Source organism: Carlito syrichta, unplaced genomic scaffold (assembly GCF_000164805.1).
Source record: "Carlito syrichta isolate Samal-C Ts95f unplaced genomic scaffold, Tarsius_syrichta-2.0.1 Scaffold308813, whole genome shotgun sequence".
Lineage (NCBI taxonomy): Eukaryota > Metazoa > Chordata > Mammalia > Primates > Tarsiidae > Carlito > Carlito syrichta.
Window position 1 is genome coordinate 335,274 of NW_007252909.1, and position 19,940 is coordinate 355,213.

At 38.8% G+C, this 19,940-nt stretch overlaps 1 protein-coding gene across 1 annotated transcript in view; it reads left to right on the top strand.

The window, feature by feature from the left end:
- The window catches only part of HELZ (helicase with zinc finger), a 164,149-nt gene that overhangs the window by 116,104 nt on the left and 28,105 nt on the right, over positions 1-19,940 (top strand). Inside the window, exons 24-28 of the mRNA XM_021716430.1 lie at positions 4,720-4,771; positions 5,568-5,758; positions 7,702-7,909; positions 15,183-15,262; positions 19,753-19,938. Of these exons, the coding sequence (XP_021572105.1) occupies positions 4,720-4,771; positions 5,568-5,758; positions 7,702-7,909; positions 15,183-15,262; positions 19,753-19,938 (717 nt within the window). The remainder of the gene's footprint in view (positions 1-4,719; positions 4,772-5,567; positions 5,759-7,701; positions 7,910-15,182; positions 15,263-19,752; positions 19,939-19,940) is intronic.

Genomic DNA, 19,940 nt, shown 5'->3' on the forward strand with positions numbered 1-19,940 from the left:
GAAGGGGGATTTATCTTGTTAGAAGAAAAGGATTAGCCGGGCTGGATGGCTCAGCCTGTAATCCCACGCCTTTGGGAAGCTGAGGTGAGTGGATTGCCTGAGCCCGCAGGTTCAAGACCCGCCTGGGCAGCGAGACCTCATCTCTACAATAAATCAAAAAATTAGCCGGACGTGGTAGCGCGCGCCTGTAATTCCAGCTACTCGAAAGGCTGAGGCGGAAGGATTGCCGGAGCCCAACAGGTCGAGGCTGCGGTGGCCGGGAGCGGCCACTGCACTCCAGTCTGGGCGACAGAGTGAGACTCCAACTCTTAAAAAAAAAAAAAAAGAAGAAGAAGAAAAGGATTATGTTTCTAAAAATTTGACACCAAGTCATACAATTTTTTTCAAGTTTTCTTAATTTTAACACAATTCTATGCATAAGAAATATTTTAAATTGGTATCATTAATGTTGGGATACGATTTAAAATCTCAATAAGGTTTCATGTGGATAAAATCATCAGAAGGCTGTGTGATGGTTAAAAATTGATACCTGCTTTTCTAGAGCTGTATCTAGCAGTCAAATAACGTTATTGTCCTCACTAAGACTTCAGCTCTGTAGTAAGGTTTAGCCAAGGCCCAGAGTATAGGGGGTCTGAGAATAGGGAGTTACAGCTAACCCTTCGTGCCTTCCCCTCTCCAGGCATCCTGTAGAGCAGCGGGGGGTGTTATGCCACCTCTGAAGCAGAGGGGAAAGCAGCTTGCTTATCCTCATTCTGCTTGCTCCTCAGATGCTTGCTAGGAGCAGAGTTTGGAAGTTTCACTATGATGGACCCGTTTCATTTGCATATGCTGCAGAAGCTGTTCAGAGGAGAGACACTATTCAGACATGGAGCCTCTGAAGGCCATAGCATTATCTTACAGATTTTAGTTTGTTCAGTGTTTTTCACCCTCTGTGTTTAGCTGCTGGTGTGTGTTTCGCTTTCTAGTCATCAGTAGATGTGTTGGTTTTGTTTACCTTTGTAGCCTCAGTGCCCAGCAGGGTAGACACATAGTATGCTCTCAGTAAACATTTGTTGAATGAATAAATGGAAAAAACATAAATGAATGAATGAAGGAAAAAAAAAACACATTTGGATAACTAAGTGGTAAGATGATATGAACTACATTTATTTATAGAAAATAGATTATATGAATTAATTTGCTTATAAAAATCCTGGCATTAATGAGCATTCTACCAAAGGCATACTACTTTCTGAGATTTATTAGCAGAATGTAACTAGTCTGGACTTATTATGGAATGACTTTTTTTTTTTTTTTTTTGAGTTGGAGTCTCACTCGGTCGCCCAGACTGGAGTGCAGTGGCCGCTCCCGGCCACCGCAGCCTCACCTGCTGGGCTCCGGCGATCCTTCCACCTCAGCCTTCCGAGTAGCCAGAATTACAGGCATGTGCTACCACACCTAGGTGATTTTTTGATTTATTATAGAGATGAGGTCTCGCTGCCCAGGCGGGTCTCGAACCTGCAGGCTCAGGCAATCCACTCACCTCAGCCTCCCTAAGGCGCAGGATTACAGGCTGAGCCACCGAGCCTGGCTTGGAATGACTTTTATATAGTTCACTCTAGATTATTGTTACATATATACTGAATATTTCATATAAACCATGTAAATTTACTACTCTACAGTTAATCTGCAGTGTCAAAATATAGTTTGAGACCCGCCTGGACAGCGAGACCTTATCTCTACAATAAATAAAAAAATCCGCCGGGCGTGGTAGCACATGCCTGTAGTTCCGGCTACTTGGAAGGCTGAGGTGGAAGGATCGCCGGAGCCCAGCAGGTCGAGGCTGTGGTGGCTGGGAGTGGCTGCTGCACTCCAGTCTGGGCAACAGAGTGAGACTCCAACTCAAAAAAAAAAAAAAAAAAAAAAAAAATATATATATATATATATATATACACACATAGATAGATAGCTAAAGAATTGTATCCTATATTGAACCTTGTAGAGTGCTGAGTTACACTTGTAGATGTGTCACCATCTTTTTACACGATAGGATCCAATTTGTGTTTTTTATTCAGTATGCTACACAACATGCAGAGGGCAGATGTATATTGTCTTGCATGCCTCCAGCTTTACAGTCTAGGAGTACCCTAGACTACGGCTACTCTGTATTGGTATCTTATTAATGCTGTAATGAATTAGTGCAAGCGTAGTGACTTAATGCAATTGTATTATCTCACAATTCTGTGGGTCGGATGTCCGAGTTGGCTTGATTGACTTCTCTGCCCTGGGTTTTGCAAGGTTGGCATCAAGGTGTTAGCTGGCTGGGCTCCTACCTGGAAGCTATGGGAAGAACCTCCTTCCAAGATTATGCAGGTTCTTGGCAGAGTCTCACGCCTTGTGTGTCTGTGACCACTGATGTTCCTGTTTCCTTGTTGAGTGTTGCCTGGAGTCATTCTTAGCTTCTAACTTTTCCAGTTTTCTCATGTGTCCCCCGTGTCTCAGAGCCAGTAATGGTGCATGGAATCTTTCTCCCCTGGCATCACTCTTACTCTTTCTTCTGCTGCATTTCTCTCACTACAGCCAGTGAAATTTCTCTACTTTTAGCGCTCATGTGATCAGATTGGGCTCACCCAGATAATCCAGGATACTCTCCCTATTTTAGGTCCATAACTCTTTTCTTTTTAATTATTTATTTTAAAGATGTGGGGTACAATTCAGGATTAGGTATATAAATAAATGTTCATTATACAGTTACCCTTGTTGATGAGGTGTGCCACCCCCACCCCCACCCCCGGCAGTTTCCAACTAGGTCCATAACTTTAATTGTGTCTGCAGAGTCCCTTTTGCCACATATCATATTTACAGGATCCAAGGCTTAGAGTATGGACATCTTTGGGGGGGCCCCTTCTGCCCACCACAGCTCTAACCTAGTTACTGTACTTCTTCCATATGTGACACAGTTATCCTTCATTGATGGGTCATAACAAGTCCGTGATAGGTTTGTCACCCTCTCGGAACTCTCTTATCTTCTGTTCCTGTCACTGGCTCTCCTTTCCTCTGTCAGTGTCTGTGCCATTCCTGTTGTCACTTCTAATTGCTCATGCTTCTGATCTTCCCTGACTTCTGCCATCTCAGTGTTTGCCAATCCCTCTTTTTCATCTTCTTTTTTTCTGCCTGCTTTTCTCATCCCTTCTCTATTCCTCAGAAGTTTTTTTTTTATTGCTGGTGCAAGTCACTGTGCACGTTCTTTCTCTTCTGTGCGTGGACCAAATAGGATTCTTTTTTTGGCTATTTTTGCTGATTTCAGGAGTTATATCTTAGCTGTCCTTCCCTACTCACCTTGAATCTGCGGTGTTTACTGCTGAATTGGATATTTGGTGTTTCTGACAGATATTTGTACTTTAGTCAAGAATGCATTTATCTTTCTGCTATAGACAAAATCCCTCCTTTAGTTTTCAGATGTAATGTACAAGTAACAAATGTGTGTGTCTAAAGGTAAGTTGCCTAATGTGCTATTTTTCCTAGTTGGCTTGATATGTGGTAGATGTAGCCAGTGGGAAAAGAATTTTTCGTTTAAGTACAGAAGTTCAGAGCCATTGTCTCCTCAAATATTGTTTCTGCACAAGTGTCATAATTTTTAATGCTATACTAGTATGTCATTACATGAATTTGCTATTGCTTGTTTGATAAGTCCTCCATTGAGGGACATTTAGATTGTTAACATTTATTACACTGTAAACCATACTGTGATGGACATCTGGGCCCAAATTCATGATTAATTCATTTGAGTAAATCCCTGGAAGTGCAACTAGTGGGTTAAAGTATGTACATTTTTGGCGCTTTTGATATATATTGACATATTGCTGTCTATCAATTAGCTACATTCTCTCTTAAGCAAATTATGACAGTGCCTCTTTTTCTGTGTTTTTAGTAAATTTTATACTTGAATATACCATGAATTATACTTGAAATATTATAAATTCCAAATCATGTTTATATTCCTGTTATTGTTTTAAAGGTTCTTGTCCTTAAGAATTAAAGACTGATATTTTTCTTTGAAAAACAACTTATGTGTTTTGTCATTTAATTATTAGAAAATTTACAGAAAAGCTGCAGAGGAATAGAATTTAGTTTTTAGTCATGTTGATTGCATATTTCTTTTTTATAAGAAGATTCATTTAAAAAAAGAATTTTAGATACCCATAATTTGAAACTGAGAAAATTTGAGGCCAGCAATATTGTTTGAGATGGCCATGGCCTAATGTTTAAAAGGAAAATTGGCTCAGGCCAGGCATGGTGGCTCAAGTCTGTAATCCCAGCACTTTGGGAGGCCTAGGTAAGAGGATTGCCTGAGCCCACGAGACCAGCCTGGCAACTTGGTGAGACCTCATCTCTACAATAAATAAAAAAATTAGCTGGGCATGGTGGCATGTGCCTGTAGTTACAGCTACTTGGAAGGCTGAGGCAGGAGGATCGTCTGAGCCCAACAGGTAGAGGCTGCGGTGGCCAGGGGCACGCCACTGCACTCCAACCTGGGCGACGGAGTGAGACCCCAACTCAAAAAAAATTTAAAAATAAAAATAAAATTGGCTCAGAGCAGTCTAATGGTTGTTAATTACAGTCTCACAATTTTTAAATTTTAATTGTATACATTTAATTTGCAGATGATTAGGGAGATGGTTATTGCTCTATAATATTAAACATGTTTAAATTACTATACATTACTTTTTTTCTTTAAAGGGGAAAAGTCTTCTTCATACCCAGAATGATAATTTCCAGAATGATGGAATTGGTAAGTGGAAACATTAACTCTATGAAAACTTGATTTTACTATGAGAAAGAGAAGGGCGGGGAGATGCTCTCTCCCTCCCCCCTCCCTCTTGAGAGAGAGAGAGACACACACACACAGACACACTCACACACGGACAGTCACTTTGGAATCCCACTTAATTACATTTACTTTATTCACATCTGTTCATGTCAATGCATTGATATGTCATTTCTGAAAAGAGGTTATTTTGTAGGTGTCAGTGTACAGACATATCAAGAAGTTTTGAGGAAAAACATTTAATCCTTTTTGCAGCATAAGTTTTTAGAAAATATATCTTACAAATGTTGGGTTGCACAAATTTCAACATAGAGTTTATTTAAATGATTTAAATGTTGCAGAATTATCTTTTAAAATAATAATTGCTTAACCTTCATTTCATATGTGGCCATGTTGCAACTACAAGCCAAAATTTTATTCTGAAGAGTTGTATTTTCCTTGTCTTGGAAGACTGTTTACTTGGGAGTATGTGTGTGGTTTTTCTCTTGAAAGGCACATCTCCAGCTCCTCAGAAGACATTTAAAATTATAGTAGTATATAAAAATTATACTTTGTATCACTTAGCTGACTTTTAGAGAGTATTATAAAATGTTTGTGTTTTTTAAAATATGCTTTGCTCTTTCACACTGATAATTCTTTGATTATAAGGTGTCTTATGCAAACCTGGGAAATATATTTTGCCGTTGGATGATTTAAATTATTTTTGTGTAGGTGAATATGTACAGCTGTTGAGTGTGTCCTTTTTCTGTTTGTTTTTCAGTTCAGCCCAATCCTTCTGTACTTATTGGCAATCCTATTAGAGCATACACTCCTCCACCCCCTCTTGGACCTCACCCAAATTTGGGGAAATCTCCCAGTCCTGTTCAAAGGATAGACCCACACACTGGGACAAGTATTCTTTATGTACCTGCTGTCTATGGAGGGAATGTGGTTGTGTCAGTGCCTTTGCCTGTAAGTAGACATCCTAGATGCTTTTGGTTAAATCAAGCAAAACAGGTTTCACTGATTTGGTGACAATCCCAGATAGTATTCTACCAACCTCTTCTTTTTAAACTTGTCAATGCCCATAAGTTGGTTTTTATTTATTTATTTATTTTTGAGTGGGAGTCTCACTCTTGTTGCCCAGGCTGGAGTGCAGTGGTACACTCATGGCCACCACAGCCTCGACCTGCTGGGCTTAGGCGATCCTTCCACCATAGCCTTCCAAGTAACCGGAACTACAGACACACACCACCGCTCCTGGCTAGTTTTTGTGATTTATTTTAGAGACGAGATCTCACCAAGCTGCTGAGGCTGGTCTGAACCCCCAGGCTCAGGCAGTCCTCTCGTCTCGGCTTCCCAAAGTGCCATGCCTGGCACATAAACTGCTTTTAAAGCAGTTCTTTAACCTTTAATTTTTAAATAACCAAAGAAAGGTGAATTGTTGCTTACAATTTGTTACTAGGTTGTCAATGACTATGAAGAAGTCTATGCATTGAATATTTTTATGTAGAAGGCTTTGTATTCTTTTAAACTGTTTTACTGAGGAAAATTGGGCTAAAAGTCAACAGCTAGTAAATTGGTCTCTTTTTGTAAAGTGATGTTCTCATTTTATCTTTTGCTTTTTACTTTTGTATAAGTTACAAACTTCTAAGAAATATAGTTGATTGGAGAAGGCAGAGAGGCTTGGATTAGTCTAGTTCTCTTGACTCTAAATTTATCTGAGAAATTTCATGCCTTATGAACTCTTACTGCTACTTAAAAACATTGCTGAACCCTTTAAACCCATTTCATTTCCTTTAAGATTTTTGAATATTTTGTTAATTTGCTGATATACAAATATTTTCAATTCAGTAGTTTAGCTTAGGAAACAATTTCTTTCACTTAAGGCAAGTACTGTAATTTTAGGTAGAGTTGATTATTGCCAAAGATCTTTGGCAACGCTGCCCACACTCCAAGAAGGGAAAATCCTTAGTTGCAAACATTTCTCAGCCATGTTGATCATGATGGTTCATAATCATGGCAACCAAGGAGAATGACTGTCCATGCCCACTCCCCATAGCTTTTAGACTGTAGATTTTAGCCGACTTATTTCTTCCCAAATAACCTGACAACATTATACATGATCAACTTTAAATAGTAAGTCCCGTAGGATTTATATTTCACTTTACTAAGTCAGAGAGGCTTTTATTGTGTAAAATTTCAAGAGTATGCATTTAACAGTTATACTCAAGTAAAAGGGGCAGTAGCTCAGATGTCATTTTATTTATTCCATTTATGGTAATCTGCAGAGATTATATATCTAGTCATACCTAAACAGGTTTTCTGTTTCTGTGTTTTAAGGTAGAGACGAATTAATCAAAAACACGTATTAAAGTAATGACCTCTTTGAATTTTACCTACAACGAGTGAACATTAAATGATTTGTTTATTCATATGAAGTCGGAAGATTTATGTTTTGAGTTGAGACTCCTTAGGCTAAACTTTTTCTTAGCTTTCTCCCTGCTCTCTTATTCAGTTTATTGAACTATATAACTATGCAGTTATGACTTAAAAAGATTTTTTTTTGCTAATCTGTGACATATATTTGCTTATATAATAAGTGAATAAAGACGATAAAATGACTTAATACCTCAAGGAATAATTACCAATTTTAAGTCCTCAGTTTCTTCCTAAAAATGATCTGTTTTCCCTTACATACTAAAGATTCAGGGAGCTGTTTTTGGCCAGTTAAGTCACAGCAATAATTCTACCAGTTGTTAATGTTAATGTGAGTGTTAGCATTGACTTTGTAGCTATTCATTTTGATCTAATTAACATCTGAGTTGTGTGTTTGCTTTTTTCTAATCAACAGCACTATAGCAGTTTGCCTTCCAAAATATACTTAATATAATGTATTTCTTGTAATGACCTAGGTACCATGGACAGGATACCAGGGTAGGTTTGCAGTTGATCCTCGAATTATCACACATCAGGCAGCAATGGCCTATAATATGAACCTATTACAGACACATGGACGGGGATCTCCTATTCCTTACGGCCTTGGACATCACCCACCTGTCAGCGCAGGGCAGCCACAAAGTCAGCCTCAGGAGAAGGAGCAGCATGAGCAAAATCGAAATGGTGAGTTGTTTCGCTCTTCTCCTGTTCCTAAATGGATGACGTGTGAAGTTTTAGCCACACAGAAAGTTTCAGCTTTTTCATGGATTCTAGACCTCTTTGAGAGAGAATCGGATCTCTCTTCAGAAGACACAAATATGTACATAGATACAAAATTTGCGTGTAATTTCAGAGAGTCCTTTAGGTTAAACCCTACCCACTCATGATTAGTATCACTAATTTCCTGAAAAGTATTGAATATTAATATTTAGAGTATTTTGAATGATAGTCATTTAAAATTGAGATGAAAAGTCTTCTCCTGTTAAACATATTTGTTAACCCAAAATTTATTTGTGGTATACTAAACATGATTTGGTGGAAATAGTTGATATAAAGATTATTTCATATGCAAATCTGTTCGTTATATATAAGGAAAAATTACTATATTTTTAATTCAAGTTTATTGAGATATATTTATATACGATCATATTTACCCTTTTACGATGTACGCTGACCAGGCACAGTGGTCATGCCTATAATCCTGACACTTTGGGAGGCCAGGACAGGAGGATTGCTTGAGCTCAGGAGGTCGAGGCTGTGGTGAGCCATCATGCCACTGCACTCCGGTCTGCATGACAGAGACCCTGACTAAAAAAAAAAAATTTAGAAATGTACACTGTTGAACTGTAACAAATATGCAGAGTTGTTACTACTACCAAAATCAAGATACAGGATATTTACAAACAGTTCCTTTCTGCCCCTTTGCAGTCAGTCCTATCTTCTTGCCCCACCCCTGGGCAACCACTTACCTGACTTCTGTCCCTCTACTTTTGTTTTTACTCTAGTATGTTATATAAATGGAATCCTGTGGTATATAGTTAAAATTTGTGTCCAGCTCTGTTTACTTACCATTATGCTTTTGAAATTCCTTCAGATTGCATGTGTCAGTTGTTTTTTCCTTTTTACTGTTGATTAGTATTCAGTTGTATGGATGTACCACAATGTGTTTATACTTACACCAGTTGACATACACATTAATATATAATTTTTGCTCTTGAATACAGTTGCTATGAAAATATGTTTTTATTTCTCTCGGGTAAATACTTAGAAGTGACTTTGCTAGACATATTGTAAATACATATTTAGCATATTATTTTTCCAAAGGGGTTGAATCATTTTTGGTTTCTGCTAGTAATATATGACATTTTCACCAGCATTTGATTTTGTCTGTCTTAAATTTTACTTTTGCTAGTGGATATCTGATGGTATCCCCCTGTGGTTATTAATTTGCATGTCCCTAATGACAAATGATGTTGACTGTCTTTTTATTATGCTTATTTGCCATGTGTGTCTCTCCTGTGATGAACCGTCTATTTATATCTATTGCCTACTTTTTTTTTGAGTTTTTTTTTTTTTTTTTTTTGAGTTGGAGTCTCACTCCATTACCCAGTTTGGAATGCAGCAGCACGCTCACGGCCACCCTAGCGTCAACCTGCTGGGTTCAGGCAATCCTTTTGCCTCAGCCTTCCAAGTAGCTGGAACTACAGACGCATACTACCACACCCAGCTAAATTTTTGATTTATTATAGAGAGGAGGTCTCACCAAGTTGCCCAGGCTTTTCTCAAGCCTGTGGGCTCAGGCAGTCCCCTCACCTCGGCCTCCCAAAGTGCTGGGATTATAGGCTTGAGCCACCTTGCCTGGTCTTGAGTTGATTGTTTTTACTTAGAAGAGTTTTTTTGTATTTTGGGTCCTCCTATACATGGAACAACAATTACTATATATTTGACTTAAGGGGCTACATTTCTTGAGCAGTTGTTTCATCCTTTCTCTTTAAGTATTTTGACCTGTAATCACAAATTAAATGGCTGCTGTCATAAGATAGCTAAAAAAAGAGTTATTTATACATTCTGGATACAAATCTTTAATTAGATGTATGTTTTGAAAATATTTTATCCCAGAATATGGCTTGTCTTTTCTTTCTTTTTTTTTTTGGCCGATTTCTCATTTAGAAAAAAAATAAAGCGCAGCTTGCTGCCATGTTCATTTAATTTTACATAAACACGTTCTGTGAGGCTGAGCAAATCCGACTGGTTTTCAATGTGAAAATAAAATATAAAAACTGTTCTTGGAGTTATTTCTAAACATAACTTGTCTCTAATCCTAATGTAACAAATGTATATGATGATCAGTATTTAATAATTTTTTCGTGTGTTAACATGATACATAGGAATGCTATGTTTTCTAGGATTTAACATTTTCAGTGATCAAGAATTACTATATTTTGTAAATGGAAATACCTCTACTAAGAATAGAATGCTATGAATAGAATGTTGTCATTTGTTACCAAAAACTATTGGTCAACTAGAGCGATGTGAAAATAATAATAAAAGCTAGATATTTTGTGGCAGACTTTGGGGGTAAGGTTAGGACTGTCATCCATGAGTTGCCACCAGTGAGTATTCTGAGAGCAGACAGGTAAAGGGTTAAAGAGACATGGTCTGTCTGCATTGCCCATGTTGGCCGCAGTCTCCTGGGCTGAAGCGGTCCTCCCATCCTCAGCCTCCAGAGTGGCTGGGACGACAGGCATGTGCCACGGCACTCAGCTTTATTTTCTTAACAGTGTCTTTCAAAGAACAGAAGTTTTTATTTCTGATGAAGTTCCATTTATCCATTTTTTTCCTGCGGCTTGTGTGTCTAAAAATATTTTTATCTAGCCCAAGTTCACAATGATGTCTTGTGTTTTCCTATAAAAATTTTATAGTTTTAGCTCTTATAGTAGGTCCATTTTGAGTTAAATTTTGTACATGGTGTGAAGTAAGGACTGAGCTGTTTTTTGGTTATTTTGTTTTGATTTTGTATGTAAATGTTCAATTGTTCCTGCACCGTTTGTTAAAAACTCTGTCGTTTGCTTATTGAACTGCCCTGACATCTTTGTTTAAAATAAGTTGACCATATACATGGACTTTGTACTCTTATATTGGTACATGTTTATAGTCTTGATACTCTATATAGTTTTATAAGAGCCTTGAAATTAGGTAGAGTAAGTTCTTCAAATCTGTTATTTTTCAAAATTATTTATTTTAGGTCTTTTGCATTTCTATATACCCACATTTTATAGTCAGCTTATCAGTTTCTAAAAAAACAAAAGTCTGCTAGAATTTTGGTTAGGATTATATTATTTCTAGGTCAATTTGGAAAGAATTGACATCGTAACAATATTGAGTCTTCTGGTCTATGAACGGTGTATATGTCTTTTCTTTTTTGGTGGGGGGAGGTCTTTGCTTTTTTTGGCATTAAAAAGAAAGTTTTCAGTATACAGATTTTGTACACATTTTGTTAAGGTGAAGGCTTAGATTAATATAGATATTTAGTTTATAATTATCTTCTTCAGTAGTGCATTCCACAAATTTCCATATATTTTCATTTTCATTTGGTTCAGTATACTTTCTGATTCCAAAAGAATGAGAGATTTCATGGTTTATTTAGAAAGGTGAGTTTTAGTTGCCGATTATTAGAAATTTTCTAAGAATATTTCTGTTACTGATTTCTACTTTAATTCCATTGTGGTAAGAGAACATACCTTGTATGACTTTTAAATTTATTCCTTTTGTTGAATTTATTGAAATTTGTTTTACATCCCAAAATATGGTCTATCTTTGTAAATAATCCATGTATACTTGAGAGGAATGGATTGCTCTGTAAATGTTAGTCAGTTCAAGTTGGTTGATGGAGTTGTTCAAGGTCACTCTATCCCCGCTGATTTTTTGGTCTACTTTTTCTATCAGTTACCGAGGAGAGGTATGGAAATCTTCAAATATAATTGGTATTGGGCTATTTTTCATCTAAGTTCTGTCAGTTCTTGATGAGTTTTCAAGTTCTGTTACTAGATCATTCATGTTTAGGGTTATGTACTCTTGATTAATTAACTCATTTATCATTATGGAATGACCTTCTTTGTTACTGGTAATATTCTTTACTCTGAGATCTACTTTGCTTAATATCAGTGTAGCCACTTCAGCTTTCCTTTGACTAATGACAGCATGGTATATATTTTTTTAACCTTTTATTTTTATTTTATCTGTGTCTTTATGTTTAAGGTATGTTTGTTTTGTTTGTTTTGTGTGTGTGTGTGTGTGTGTGTGCTTGTGTGTGTGTCGAGGTCTTACTCTGTCGCCCAGGTTGGAGTACAGTGGCATGATCATGATGGTCATGGCTCATGACAGCCTTGACCTCCTAGGCTCAGGTGATCCTTCCATCTCAGCATCCCAAGTAACTGGGACTATAGGCATGCACTACCAAACCTGGCTAATTTTTTTTTTTTTTTTTTTTTTTTGTAGAGATGAGATTAAACTGTGGTGCTCAGACTGGTCTCCAGCTCCTGGGCTCAAGTCCATCTCAGCCTCCCAAAGTGTTGGGATTACAGGTGTGAGCCACCATGCCTGGCTAAAGTATGTTTATTTTAGGTAGCATGTAGTTGGTAGCATTTTTTTATTCAATGTGACAATTTCTGCCTTTTAATTGGAGTGTTTAGACCACTTACATTTAATGCAATTATTGATAGTTTTGCTTTTGTCATCTTTCTGTTTGTTTTTACTTTGTCCAAGTGATTTTTTTTCTTCTCCTTCTATTCTGCCTTCTTTTGGATTAGTATTTTTTGTGATCCCATTTATCTCCTTCATTGACTTATTAGCTGTAACTCTTTGTTTTATTACTTTGTGGTTTAGGGCTTATAGTATACATTTTTATTTTTCTTTTTTTGAGTTGGAGTCTCACTCTGTCACCCAGACTGGAGTGCAGTGGCCGCTCCCAGCCACCGCAGCCTCAACCTGCTGGGCTCCGGTGATCCTTCCACTTCAGCCTTCCCAGTAGCCGGAATTACAGGCATGTGCTACTACGCCTGGCTGATTTTTTGATTTATTGTAGAGATGAGGTCTCACTGCCCAGGCGGGTCTCGAACCCGTGGGCTCAGGCAATCCACTCACCTCAGCCTCCCAAAGGCGCGGGATTACAGGCTGAGCCACCAAGCCGGCTTATAGTATACATTTTTAACTGATCACATTCTACTTCCAATTTGTATTTTCCCATTTCAGGTACAGTAAAATAACTTTACAAGATTTCACTTTTTTCTCTATTATTATCATGCTTTTTTCCCCTATATGCTATAAACTCCCAAAATAGCCAAGTAAAAGAGTTTTTTTAATCTTAAGAAAAGTAATTTTAGGCCAGTGGTGCAGTGGCTCAGCCTGTAATCCCATCACTTTGGGAGGCCGAGGTGAGAGGATTGCCTGAGCTTGGGGGTTTGAGACCAGCCTGGGCAACTTGGTGCGACCTCATCTCTACAATAAATCAAAAAATAAGCTGAGCGTGGTAGCGCACGCCTGTAGTTCCAGCTACTTGGATGGCTGAAGTGGAAGGATCGCCTAAGCCCAGCAGGTGTAGTGTGCCACTACACTCCAGCCTGGGCGACAGAGTGACTCCAACTCGAAAAAGAAAGAAAGAAAAGTAATTCTATGTATTTATCCATGCAGTTATCATTACTAGTAATTTTTCTTTCTATATATCATGATTTCATGTGTTACAGTTTTCCATCTGCCTGAAGTACTTTTTTAAAAAAATCTTCTTTATAGTGCTGGTCTGCTCGTGATAAATTCTTTCAGCTTTTGTATGCCTGAAAATGTCTTTATTTCACTTTCATTTTTAAAAGATATTTTTGCAGAGTGTAGGAAGAATTCTTGGTTGGCAGTTTTTACTGTCAGTACTTTAATGGTGGTGTTCTATTATTTTCTCACTTGCATTGTTTCCAGTGAGCGATCTTATACCATCCTTACCCTTATTTTTCTGCATATCTTTTTTCTCTGACTGCTTTAGAGATTTTCTTTTTATACTGGTTTTAGAAATTTAATTACTATATGTCTTGGTGTAGTTCATGTTTCTTCAGAGTGTTTGGAGTTTGTTGAGCTTCTCAGGTCTATAGTTTAAATCAAGTTTGGAAATTTGTAACCTTTATATCTTTTCAGATTTTTTTGTTCTGTCTTGCCTTCACCCCTCTTCTTCAGGGACTCTGGCTATCCATATTTTAGGATGTTTAAAGTTTTCCCACAGTTTATGGGTGCTTCTTTTTTTCTTTATAACATTTCTTTTTATGTTTCATGTGGAGTAGTCTCTATTGCTATGCTTTCATGTTTGTGAACTTTTTTTTTCGCAGTGTCCATGCTGCTGCTAATTCCAATCCATGTATTTTTCATTTCAGACATTGTAGCTTTCATCTTTTGTACTTTAGCGGTAAGGCTATTCTGGCATGATGATTCATTTTAAAAAGTTCCACTGGCATTCCTGAAAGAATTTTTGAACGAGAGCCTAAATAAAAGATTCCTTCAAGGAATTTAAATTATCTAGTGGTTAATTCCTGTAGATGAAAAGCCTTTCACTTATGTTAAATTATTTGTCTATTTTGACTTGTGCTTTTTTAAACCTTAATTTTACTTCCTCTACATTACCTACTTAGATTTAGTTTGATATCTGTTATTTTTAAACAGTATTCCTACATTCCTTTTCAAATATGTTTAATAGGTTTAGAGTCTTTTACTAAAGTAGATTGACACATTATTTGAATTTTCACTTAATTGCATTTGTTAATGACCAAAGCATTGTACCTTTAAAAATAGGCAAGAATGCCAAATACTTTTTTTTTTTTTTTTTTGAGTTGGAGTCTCACTCTGTCACCCAGACTGGAGTGCAGTGGCCGCTCCCGGCCACCGCAGCCTCGACCTGCTGGGCTCCAGCGATCCTTCCGCCTCAGCCTTCCGAGTAGCTGGAATTACAGGCGTGCGCTACCACGCCCGGCTAATTTTTTGTTTTTATTGTAGAGATGAGGTCTTGCCTGCCCAGGCGGGTCTTGAACCCGCGGGCTCAGGCAATCCACTCACCTCAGCCTCCCAAAGTGCTGGGATTACAGGCTGAGCCACCGAGCCTGGCTACCAAATACTTTAATATGTCTAGTTTAATAAGGTGAGGTTGTAAATTCCTGGAGATTGGGCAGTTTCCTTTGGTATTATTTGATGTTTTAAGGCTTTTCCCTTATTAAGCTTTTGCCTTGTCAATTATGTTTGCTTCATTTATAAATTTTCTTTCTTGCAGAGAAATTGCAACTCACAATTTAAGAACAAAACCCAAATAGTAATAAAATCACTAATAATGGGTGAAAAAGGTTTCAAGTGTTCTGCTTCTTTTGGATAATTATTGTAAATATCACATCCACTGGAGAAAACTTATAAGAATTTTACAATATTTTCTTAGGTAAAAGTGATGCAAATAACCCTGGACCTGAAATTAATAAGATTCGAACACCAGAGAAAAAGCCAGCAGAACTAAAACAGGTATGTTGCTTACATTTAGTGAATGCATTGTTCTAATGGATTTAGCCTGATTGGTCATCTAGGAGTCTTGATATTTTAAAGGAAAATATCTCCCTTTTTACACTTACTTTTTATGTTTACTGTTTCACAGAGATACAGTAGGTTATGTTGCCCTTTCTTTTTTCATCTTTTCTTGGTGCAATTTTACCTTCCAGTATACTTTTCTCAAATTCTGATATTCAGTGATGGACTTGAGTTTAGACTTCCCATGAGAAGGTAGTAAATGAAGACAGAGCTACAGATGTGCTACGCAAAGTTATTTCAGAATGGGAAGAGCTGTTGTAGTGAAGAAGAGGTATGATTCAATTTCCTCAGAGAAGAGGAGACTCAGAAGACTCAACCTCTTCAGGTCCCTCACCTTGGTTTCTCATCATCCTTAGTGTATCCGTCCTCCTCCCTCCCTCCCTCCGCCTTGCTCTGTCGCCCAGCTGGAATGCAGTGGCAGGATCATGGCTCACCATAGCCATGACCTCCGGGTCTCCGGTGATCCCTACACTTGCGCTTCCTAAGCAGATGACACTACATGTTTGTGCCACCATGCTTGGCTAACTTTTTGATTTTTTTGTGGAGATGAGGTGTCACTATGTTGCCCAGTCTAGTCTCGAGCTTCTGGGCTCAAACAGTCCTACTTCGGCCTCCCAAAGTGCTGGGATTACATTGTGAGCCTCTACAACTGGCCGGTCCTTAACTCTTTATCCATCCTTTAATCTACTTTCTTTGCTTCTGTGTTTGTGGACTAGTTAGAGAAAATCGAGTTGTTGACTGAACTCGTGCCACGGAAAGCTTGTGTTTTCGAACCTCAGTGGAACCTGTGGGGCGTCCCTGCACTTCTTTCACGTGTTGCTAGCACCCTGTGCCCATATTGGCAGTGGCTCTTCTGGAGCTTGATTACCTGCCACCTTCTGTAATTTGTGTTGTCAGGAAACAACTTTGACTTATATCATCAGTGTTTTATCCTGCTAATTTGTGATCTTAAACTTGTCACTTTTTCTGACCTTGAACATCCTTATTTTCTTATCGCTACTCTACGAGGATGAGTTCCTCTCATGTGGTCATCTCATAGCCCTTGTCCCATCTCTTCCTTTGTCTTTCCAGTTACTGGTTCTTCCTCCTGTGAGGCATTTACATCTCCTGGAGCCTAAATTAAGTAAATTCGTAAATTATTGATAGACTTTTTAAGAAGATAATTGCTTTCACCTTTATCTCCTTTATAGCTACGCCCTAATTTCTCCTTTCTGCCTCATCTCTGAGTTGCTTAACCCACATGATCTAGTAGTAGGCCTTAACATTTCACCTGACCACATCATATGAACACACTTCAGATGTTATCTTACTTGACTTTTCTTGGTATTTGGCACTATTTTCAGTTTCTGTCTTTGACCATCTTGTTTCTTTTGTTTTCTTTGGCACATTTCTACTTTTCACAACTCTCTCTAATATGTCGTCCTATCTTTTTTATAAGTTTCTCTCCATGAGATTTTCCAGAGTTCTGCCATTGTCCCACCCCTCTTTGCATTCTATGATAATGACTTCCAAATATGTACATCCAGCCTTGGTCTAGCTTTAAGCAACTGTTTTCAACTTTTTCTCATGTCCCATAAACATTTCTGACACACAGTTCCTACACCTGGAAGGATTCAGTACCCACTGGAGGAGCTGCAATCCTAATGAGGCAGCCAGGGGAGACTCCTGGTAGTTAAAAGGGGAGCTGCAGAAGAAGTGAAGTGGTGCGTGTTTGCAGAGAGAGAACCAATGGCATATCAAGCAGTTGTACCAGGCAGCAGCTGCTGCAATCAGGCAGCCTGGGACAGAGGCAACCTGGGGCAAAACCAATCACAAGAGTCTTAGGTGCTCTCAGAGCAACAGAGGCCAAGATAGCTAAGCGTCTCTTATTTCTTGTCTTAAATTTTCTGTTACGATTTTTTTTGTTGTTGTTAGAGGAATACGCAGCCTGAAGACACATTTCATTTTCTTTCCCACCCTGATGCTTTTTCTTGGATCCCAGTAAAAATATAAAAAGAAGAACTCCTAGCTCTCTGACTCAGTACCTCAGTATTAAGAGGAAAGAGTCAGAGAAGAACCTAAATCTGGCTGTAGTAGCTGCAGACCCTTCAGACTTCACAACCCTTTGTCCCACTTAGCAAGCCCATTGTAGCATTGTGGAGTAGCACCATCCTAACCTAAATCTCTGTGATACACAACTAGCTTCCTGTCTATGTAAAAGTCAGAAGTGATGGAGACAGTGAGGATAGCAGCTCATTCACAAACAACTTTGACATCTCATTATGGCCTCCCTCATGCAATCAGAGTATGCACATCAACAGGGTCTTCTGGAAATAAATATATCCCAGATGACTGTAACTCCAGTTACATTACAGATGGAGATTTTTTTTTGAGCTGGAGTCTCAGTCTCACTCTGTCGCCCAGGCTGAAGCACAGCATCATGCTCATGGTCACCGCAGCCTCGTGAGCCTCAGCCTGCTGGGCTCAGGTGATCCTTCCACCCGTGCCTTCCAAGTAGCTGGAACTATAGGTGCGCGCTACCATGCCTGGCTTATTTTTTATTTACTGTAGAGATGAGGTCTCACCAAGTTGCCCAGGCTGATCTCGAACCCTGGGCTCAGGCAATCCTCTCGCCTTGGCCTCCCAAAGTGCTGGGATTACAGGCTGAGCCACTGCGCCTGGCCCAGATGGAGATTTATTTCTGTAATTATCAGAAAAGTTTGTGTATAAAAAAATTGAGTTCTGAGACATCTGAAGACCGGGTTTTACAGCTGCTGGGGAAGATTGAGATAGAGTTGTTATCCTTCTTTCTCTAGGTAATTTATATGTATCCAGTAATCTTAAAGACCTAAAATTGGCCAAATTTAGTGACAATTCATGTGAGCTGTGTGATTAGAAATGAGGATGCACTGGGGCACAATTGGCATTGCAGCCACGTAGCACCTTGGGGGAGGCAAGTGCTCTGCAGTCCTCAGCCACTATCGCTGTTGAAGAGTGTAAGGAGATCAGTGTGCCACAGCTGCTCTGAGTGTTCTGGCAGAGCTGGCAAAGAAAATGGTCTCTTTCCCTCTTACTTGTTGTTTTTCACAGTGTCATCACTATGGCCAGAGTTGCATTTCAGAAGGATGGCAGCCGCTCCCTAGCTTAAAAACCTTTGGTAGTTTACCATCATTTACAGGATTAAAAACAATGTTTGTATTCAGTATTGATTCATTCAGGATCTTGTGTCACTGGGCTCTTAAGTTTCATCTGATGTCAGTAAGAGAAGAGTAACATAGAAACAAGTGATGTTATAGCTCTGTGTACGCAAAACTTAGGTTTCCCAAATCTGCCAAGCTTTTTCTTTCTCTCAACCCTTGCATAAACTGTTGTCTTTACCTAAAACGACCTTCCCTCCCTGAAATATTCTAACTCTTTTTGTAAGATTCAGCTCACACGCCATAGTCCCTGTGAAGCCTTCTTTAGCTTTCTTAGGTACTAGGACACATCTTCTTACAGTACTTCTAATTGTATGTTTATATATACTTATTGTATGTCTGTATGTGATATCACATCCTCTAACACAGCCTCTAACTATGTGTTTACATGTTGATATCTTTTACTGGATTCGAAGTCAGGGGTTAGCAAGCTTTTTCTGTAAAGAGACAGAGAGCAAATATGCTTAGTTTGTGAACCTATGATCTTGGTTGCCGCTGCAACTCTATCATTGTAGTGCAAAAGCAGCCATAGCAGTTTGTAGACAAATAAGTATGGCTGTGTTTCAAGAAGATGTATTTACAAAAATCTGTTGGATTGTAAGTGGTATGAGGGCCATAGTTTAAGACGGCTGCTCTTGGCTTGTGATGGGCTCGGTCTTCTTGTTGCTTTAAATCTCTGGCACCAGGTGCAATGCACTTGGTAGGCTGCAATAGGTGTTTTTTGCAAAAGGAATGTCAATACGTCATGGCAAAAATTAACAACCAAACTGGTTACACAAAGGTAATATAGTACTTGTTTGTTCATTTTAAGGTTAAATTAAGACACATCTTTTTGTTAATACAGATATGTCTGAGGAAATAGATCCGATGTATGAAAACAAAATCAGAAGGAAAGAACACATTTTAGCGATTTATATCAGAAGGGAAAAAATGGCTATCTTTCTAAGGAAGAAAGTGTGAAGTTAAAAAGTAATGTCCTTCAAGAAATCAGACAGGCTGATAAAATGACAGCGTCTTTTCTTATGACGCAAATTCAGTTTGCTGTTGTCTTTTTTCTGAGTCATCTCTTTAAACTGCAGAAGATATCCCTTTATGTGATTGTGAGAAAGTGAATGACTGAGCAGCCCGCACGCCCATTACGAGTAAGAAAGATGCCAGAATCACTGCCGCTAGATGTCTTGGGGTTGGGAGAAGGTCGAGAGCCACTGAACTCCGATCTTCTGCAGTTCAAAGGACTTACTTTTGTTCTAGGTTGATTTGGAATCGAGTCCACAGACCCGAAGTCCTGAAACACGTCCCGGCGCTGTTTATCCTGGTGCCAAGTTTCCTCGCAAGGATAATCTCCACCCAAGACACATCGGGCTTCCTCTCGCTGCCCCCCACGCGCAGTATGCAGGCCCTGGTCGCCACTTGCCCCCCCTGCCCCCGCTGCCGAGACC